The sequence below is a fragment of the Protomyctophum bolini genome (assembly GCF_963924005.1).
Source record: "Protomyctophum bolini genome assembly, chromosome: 14".
Classification (NCBI taxonomy): Eukaryota; Metazoa; Chordata; class Actinopteri; order Myctophiformes; family Myctophidae; genus Protomyctophum; species Protomyctophum bolini.
This window is the reverse complement of record NC_137875.1, coordinates 37379554-37387053: the sequence shown is the minus strand read 5'-3', so window position 1 is coordinate 37387053 and position 7500 is coordinate 37379554. Positions and strand designations below refer to the sequence as shown.

General features: G+C 46.0%; 1 protein-coding gene across 2 annotated transcripts in view; it reads left to right on the top strand.

The window, feature by feature from the left end:
* The window catches only part of camkmt (calmodulin-lysine N-methyltransferase), a 121399-nt gene that overhangs the window by 89433 nt on the left and 24466 nt on the right, over positions 1–7500 (top strand). For both annotated transcript variants that reach the window (XR_013965233.1, XM_080781581.1), the window contains exons 6-7: positions 684–747; positions 6288–6354. Coding sequence is in view for 1 of the 2 variants with exons in the window: in XM_080781581.1 (XP_080637707.1) it covers positions 684–747; positions 6288–6354 (131 nt within the window). In the remaining variant the exon portion in view is untranslated. The remainder of the gene's footprint in view (positions 1–683; positions 748–6287; positions 6355–7500) is intronic.

Sequence of the window (7500 nt, the reverse complement as noted above, 5' to 3'; positions counted from 1 at the left end):
GCGCTACGAGCTTGTAGGTCTGCTATTTTTGAAAAATCGAAAAGAACGACTGACATAGAAACTTTTTCTAGAAAACTGTCAGGATGTAGAAGACGTTTTTTTAGAATCTGATCTCAGGTCAGAATGGGTTATATGAAGGGCATCAGGCAGGCCCCGGCGAGCCGAGTGCGGAGTGACAGCGGCATAGCGCGCGCCTGCGAGTGATGGCTCGGCGCGATAAACGCCCGGCGCCAAATGAAAAGGCCCCGCGCTCGCCATCATCCCCCTGTCACAATGCAATTACCCGACAGAGTGATAGCAAGATAGCAGCCCCCACCGCCGGACGCGCCGTGATAAAAGTATTGACTGATTTGATTGAATGATTAAAATAATGCAGACATAAAAAAAAAAAAATGGCGGGTGTGCGAAGGCATAGGAGAGACGAGAGAGAGAGATGGAGATGGCAGGGGTGGAGAGAGTAAGTGTGAGAGAGAGAGAAAAAGAGAGAGAGGAGCATGTTGAGAGTCAAGCTTTGTAGATATGGGGACTATCATTATTGTGTGTGTGTGTGTGTTCGGGAGAGAGAGAGAGAGAGAAGTGACGGTTGGGACAATTGAGATGTTTGCTCCATCTAGGGGTGCTTTCTCCCCTCGTGCTTTCTGTTCCGTGTTTCACACACCCTCCTCTCTCTCCCTCTCTTTCAGGTTGCCATTTGTGCTGACGTGAACGAAGTCCTGCTATCAGATGGGAATGAGAAGGCCATTCACAGTATCCTTTCATCTCTGCCTCTTCCTCTGTCTTTCTCTCTCTCTCTCTCACTGTCGCATCAATTAACCCATTTTGGGCGGGGGACCCCTTTTTGGTGTCGGCATCGTGTTATGCTTTAGCTATTGAAAAATAGCAGATCTGCGAGCTCGTAGCGCGCCACCGAGTGGCGCACTACGAGCTCGTAGGTCTGCTGTTTTAGAAAAATCGAAAAGAACGACCGACATGGAAACATGGCTTTTACGGAAAAACTGTCAGGATTTAGAGGACATTTTTAGAATCGGATCTCATGTCCAAAATGGGTTAATCATCCTTATTCTGTCTCTGTGTGAAGCCCTTTGTGTTTATCCTGCTCCCCACATTATGGAATGTATAGCCGTTTTCCGGGAGAAAGCGTGGCATGTTTTTCCGCTACAGGTTTTTCAATGTCTGATTGTGTTATAATGAGTGCTTACGGTATCTATCTACTGATCTACGAGCTCTCGTGACACGCTGTGAGCTTGTACGGTAGATCGTGTTTTTTTCTTTCTTTTTGCCGCGCAACACTGGCGTATGATGTGTGTAAATGTAGCCATTCGGGCGTTCCGGCGTTCTCCGCGGTAGATATTCGCGGCTTTCGGTTCTCGGATCGGGTCCGACGGAATTGCTTTTATTCTTAACCAAGTTATGGCCGCAGGTCACACACAGAGACAGACATATATATATACCTGTATACACACAGCTTTCATGAGTGAATGGATAGATTAGGCTAGTAGGTTATTTTGGAGAGTTTTCTCCTACAACTTTAGCGGATCAACATAATGGAATGTCAGAACAGGTCAGCTCCATAATAATATATGGAGATCTAAGGGTCTGAGAGGTCAGTTGTGGTCACCCCAACACCGAAAATCCAGACTATGAATATGCAGGTTTTCATAGTAAATGCGACCTACGGTCACAATTATCTATCCACCACTTGATTTCAACCTGGGCCAACTGCAGGAAGGACATTAGCCTTTTTTTCTTTTACTGTATGTGTAGTGCAGTACAGTACAGGCAGAGACGAGCCACCAGGGTGCCCCAAAGGTGATCTAAACCAGTGCAAAGTCTCTCAACTGCACATTCACAGTCTCTGCTACTTGTTGAATTACAGCAGCACAGCCATTATTTCTTCTCTGTATATTGAAACACTAATTGCAACCGCAGTTACAGAGCTACAATCTAAAGGCTTTAAGCATTAACGTCAATTATGCATCTCATCGACATTTGAACGTCTTCCGGTCCATATCCATCTCTTGAGAGTAGATCTTTGCACGCATATTCAAAGCCGTTTTCACCAGGGAAGTGATTCTCTGATGAGGAACCAAACACAGCATGGCTCGAACCCTTTCATGCACAATCTTGAAACGGAGAGTGTGTGTGTGTGTGTGTGTGTGTGTGTGTGTGTGTGTGTGTGTGTGTGTGTGTGACGTCCTTGTCTTAGGTTTGACTGCCATAAAAACAGGGGCCTGCGTTTAGATTGGGGCGCTCTCGTCTGTGATCTCTGATGGCGCCCACTCAGGGACAAACATCTCAGCAGCGACACCGTCTCTCATCTTGTTGACGAACGGCTTATAAAATAGGTTGTAAAAAAAGGAACTTGACCTTTTTTTTTATCTATTTCTTTTTGTATTTTTGTATATCTGCACTTTTTATTGGACCTAAACCTGTGTATTCAGAAGTTTTAGTTCACGTCCTCGTCTTTTCATTCTCCATTCATTCTTTTTTTTTTAAAACGCCTCTCCATGTTCCTCCATTTTATTTTGAGCGAGAAGAAGGAGCTCTGATTTCAACACGGACGTTTCACAAAAGCAGGGGGAAAAAAAATGCCTGCGATTCTACCCTGTTGACAAAACGCAAAGGCCCTTTTTCGTCCATATTTACAGTAGCTCTGTTTACAATATCTCTGTACTCGACCCTCACAATGTCCCTGCCTTCACTGATCACAATGAGGCCAGACAATAACAACCTGTGTGAAACACACAGATGCTCACGCAACACACACGCACACACACACGCACACATACACACACACACACACACACACACACCTTTGTTTCACAGCAAAAAGTCAGAGAAATTAAGAATTAAATCAGAGAATGACTGGAATAGACTCGAGTGCGTGTGTGTGTGTGTGTGTGTGTGTGTGTGTGTGTGTGTGTGTGTGTGTGTGTGTGTGTGTGTGCGCGTGCAACCTTGTGTGTATACTCGCGTTGTGAGCATATTCCATTGTGCTACACTAGCATGCAACTCAGTACAACTCAGGCTTTAGTACCGTAATACAAACGTGTGTGTGCGTGCGAGCGCGCGCGCCATAATGCTTCATGGTCTCTGCCAAAAGTGGCCCGTTCAACCACACGTAGTGTGCAGCGCAGGCATTTCCTCCTGACGAGGAAGCTACTCCCCGTGGCTGTTGACTGGAGGGCTAATGGCCACTGTTTGGTGTCATTGTGCGCTCTGTTTTTATAACGGAGCCAGATAGTGGGCTGTGATACGGCTCAGAGCGTTACTGCCAAATATAGATGAGCAAGATATGGGCAGAAAGGGAAACACACTGAATGGGGCTGCATATATACACTGATATGTAGAAATTATTTTCTCCTCCCCTGAAAGCTTTTTCGACCTAGTTCACAAACTGGAAATATACGCACACATGTGCGAGCACACATACACGCACACACGCGCACGCGCGCACACACACACACACACACACACACACACACACACACACACACACACACACACACACACACACGTACACACATGCGAGCGCGCATACAAGATTAGTATACTTGGGACGGAGAGTCTTTGTTCACTTCCACTGACTAGATTCGTTCCCCAGTCCCCTAAGCCTCAAACCTCACCACTATATACATACCTTAACCTAATACTTATTCTAAGCTAAACCTAAGCAGTATAATCACCAAAACATATAGGTCCTTAAAAAGCAATGACCGGTAAAATGCCCCAATTTATGCATTTCTTAGGACAATTAGTCCTCGCAAGGATAAGTCCACGCAAAGAAACCCAGTCCGGCAGAAGATGGGACCTGGTGCCTTGACCTTGAATATAGGCATACTGAAAATCAATGGGAATATGTTCCATTAAGAATGATTGATGCATGCCAATGGCTGCTTCACGTCTGCTAAAAGTGATGGAGGTCAAACAGTTCTGTGCTTCAATGTGGAGAGGGTATAGCACCGGTCCATACAATCGGAACCCAAGGACATTTGGACAGAACCGAACGGCACAGAGAAGGATTGGTTCCGGTCCGAAACTGAGCTGATTTAAAATGGGATCCGATCCTAAATAGATTTGGACCCGTTTTTGTGTCCGATGCTACTGTACATTATGCTTATTTTCACCATGCCTTGCGAGTCGCCTGCTCATATATAGGATCGACAGCAAAACAAAAAAAAAGGTCCCACACAGTTGACTTTCCTGGCTTGCTTTCTATATATACTCTTTGATTTGTAGTTTTGCGTTTCACCTCACTCAAGAGTGCCACCATGATTGCATTGATATAGCTGGGGTGACTGTGTGTGCGTGAGTGTGCGTGCGTGTGCACGCTGTGTGTTTCGGAGTCGGACAAACCGACCTCCAGATTGGGATGCGTTTGCGTTCCAAATCCATTCCAAATGGCATGAGTGTAGAACGGGCGGATTTTAGAATGTAAATAATCAAAACGCATGCATACTGTATGTCTGTTTTCTAAACCTATTTTTTTAAGTTGAAGCGTTTTAAACCATTTTGGGGGCGGGAACCGCAGCAGATCTACAAGCTCGTAGCGCGCCGCCGAGTGGCGCGCTATGAGCTTGTAGGTCTGCTGTTTTTGAAAAATCGAAGAACGACTGACACAGAAACATGGCTTTTTCAGAAAACTGTCAGGATAGAAGACATTTTTAGAATCTGATTAAATGGGTTAATATAAAGCTCGGATCCTCACGGGTTCTTTCAGGTTAGATGCATTTTAGATGCCCCCCCGACCGAGGGGAAGTCAATATGTTGGTTCCCGAACTGGCTCGGTTCTCGGTTAGGCTCTCCTCGCCTCTCGGGGTATTGGGTCTGATCTCGGGGCAGAACCTGTGCTTAGTCCTCTTCTTCAATGTCCAGCAATGTTCAAATTGTGACCCTCTCGTCTGCCTCCCTCTTGTCTTTCTCACTCTCTCTCTTTGACTCTGTCTCACTTTCGATATCTGTGTCTTTTCCCATATCTCATTCTTTGGGGCGAGTGTGTGAGTATACACGTGCATGTGCGTGCTGCATGCCGTGCATCTCTGTGTGCATGTACAGTACATGTGTGTGTGTGTGTGTGTGTGTGTTTTGACCTCCTTCCTACTGGTGTGCCAGTGATGAGATTACAGTAAGCCCCTGTGCTCTTCACTCTGTTCACCCCTATGCACCAACACACTGACGCACAGGTGTGTGTGTGTGTGTGTGTGTGTGTGTGTGTGTGTGTGTGTGTGTGTGTGTGTGTGTGTGTGTGTGTGTGTGTGTGTGTGTGTGTGTGTGTGTGTGTGTGTGTGTGAATGTATGCTAATCTATTTGTTGGTGTATGTGTGCAGGGGTTCTCTTTGATCCTGGATTGCCTCTCCAACTATCTATCCATCCATCAATTTATCACGCCTCTCTCTCTCTCTGTCTCTCTCTGTCTCTCTCTCTCTCTGTGTCGATTGGATTTGTCTCAGCTCTTTGCCGGCTTTAAAGACAAGGAAATCCTAATTGAATTGCTTCATGACTCCACCAGCTAGTGTATTAATAGACAACTTGACATCAATCGCCCAGTGTGTGTGTGTGTGTGTGTGTGTGTGTGTGTGTGTGTGTGTGTGTGTGTGTGTGTGTGTGGCTAAAAGCCTTCCTAACAGTTCCTATTGATCCAGCTATAGTCTGCTGTGATCTGGCTGTTGGATGGCTCTCAGCTCCACACTGTCATCTGTGTGTGTGTGCGTGTGTGTGTGTGTGTGTGTGGGGGGGGTCATTCTTATTTTGAAATTGTCATGTGACGCGCCACCTGACAAAACCTGAACATCCACAAAACCTGAACTATACTGACCTAATTATACTGCCATGTTTTACTATGCAAAAAACATTATGTCAAGGAGAAGTTGAAGTCTAAAAGTCAGAATGCGGTGTGTATATGGGTTATGGTGGGCGAGTGACCCTCGACCCAAGCCACTTGACCCTCACATACTCCAGGACGTACGGTAGCCTATCACACTGGACCACTTTGAATCCATACGAGACAGTGTAGACTCAGAGACGGGATTCATTCATTCATTTTCCTATAATAACTAAGGCAAATTCGATAGATACTATAGGTAGACAGACAGACGGATGGAATGAAGCACTTTATTGGCGAGCAATGTAAAACAACAGTAACACCAATTATATACTCTGTTGCAGAAATAACTTATTTTGCGAAAATATGTTTACCATGCGATTCCATTTAGCTCTTTGCAGTTCTCCCGTGTGAAGTTTTGCGTGAGCGTATTATATATGATCCTTGACCGATACGTTCCCTCCAGACGTCCGAGGGCTGATTGAAAAGAACAGACAAGCCGGGATGTTTGGCTCCACGCAGGTATCCAACAGGTGAGTGTAACCCAAACACCAGTGTAGGTGAACTAATAGGGAGCTGGCGTTGGCTTAGGGTAAATGTTAAATGGTGCATTTATATAGCGCCCAAGCACCTTTAATCCAAGGCGCTTCACATAGATTGTGCATTACATTCACCCGTTCACATACACTGATGGTGGCGGAAACCATGCAAGGCACCCAACCAGCACAGGAGCAATTTGGGGATTCATCTCATTATAGGTCTCTCTCTTCCCCCGGTCTTGTCTTTTGGAAAACAATTAAGATTGTACTTGAACGATCAAATCACACCAGCAATCGAAACCAGCAATGTAATACCCACATTCTGTGTGTGTGTGTGTGTGTGTGTGTGTGTGTGTGTGCGTGCCTGGTTTTGGATTTGTTTTGTTTTTTTAAGTCACCCAAGCAAAATGATTCTCTTTAATGGGAAGTCCTCAACCAGAAAACATTGCGAGTATCACGTGCGCGCACACACACACACGCACACACACACACACACACACACACACACACACACACACACACACACACACACACGCACACATGCACCCACACACACAGTATACCGGTATACAAGGATGGCCTTAAACAGCTAATTGCAACCCATCCTCTAAATGAAAAGTCATTTTGCTGTTCACCCATCTCACCGTTACGCTCCCTCGCCTCCTCTGCCATCCCCCGCCCCCCCGCCCCCTCAACCTAACATATTTACACGAGGTAGAAAAGATGGAGTGAAAAAGTAAACGTATAATTAGGCAGCATTAACTTTGATTGTTTTCTTTTCAGATTAAGGCCCCGCCAGTCAATGTGGCCCCCACACCGGAGAGAGGGGGGGGGGGGCAAGGGGCGCTCTTATGTGATTGGACAAAGTGATGGGGGAGGGAGTGGCTTTTTTCGTGTGTGTGTGTATGTGTGCGTGTTTGTGTGTGCGCGAGTCTGCATACGTGTTTGGGTTTATGTGTGTGTATATATATGTGTGAGACGAAGAGACTCATGCTGAGAACGGAGATTGCGTTTCTGGCACGGCCCTAATGTTTTGTTTACCAAGTGTTAATAATGGATAATTAATAATCCCTCAATCTGCCTGACGGGCTGAGAGAGAGAGAGAGAGAGAGAGAGAGAGACGTGGAGAGGGGCAGGTGC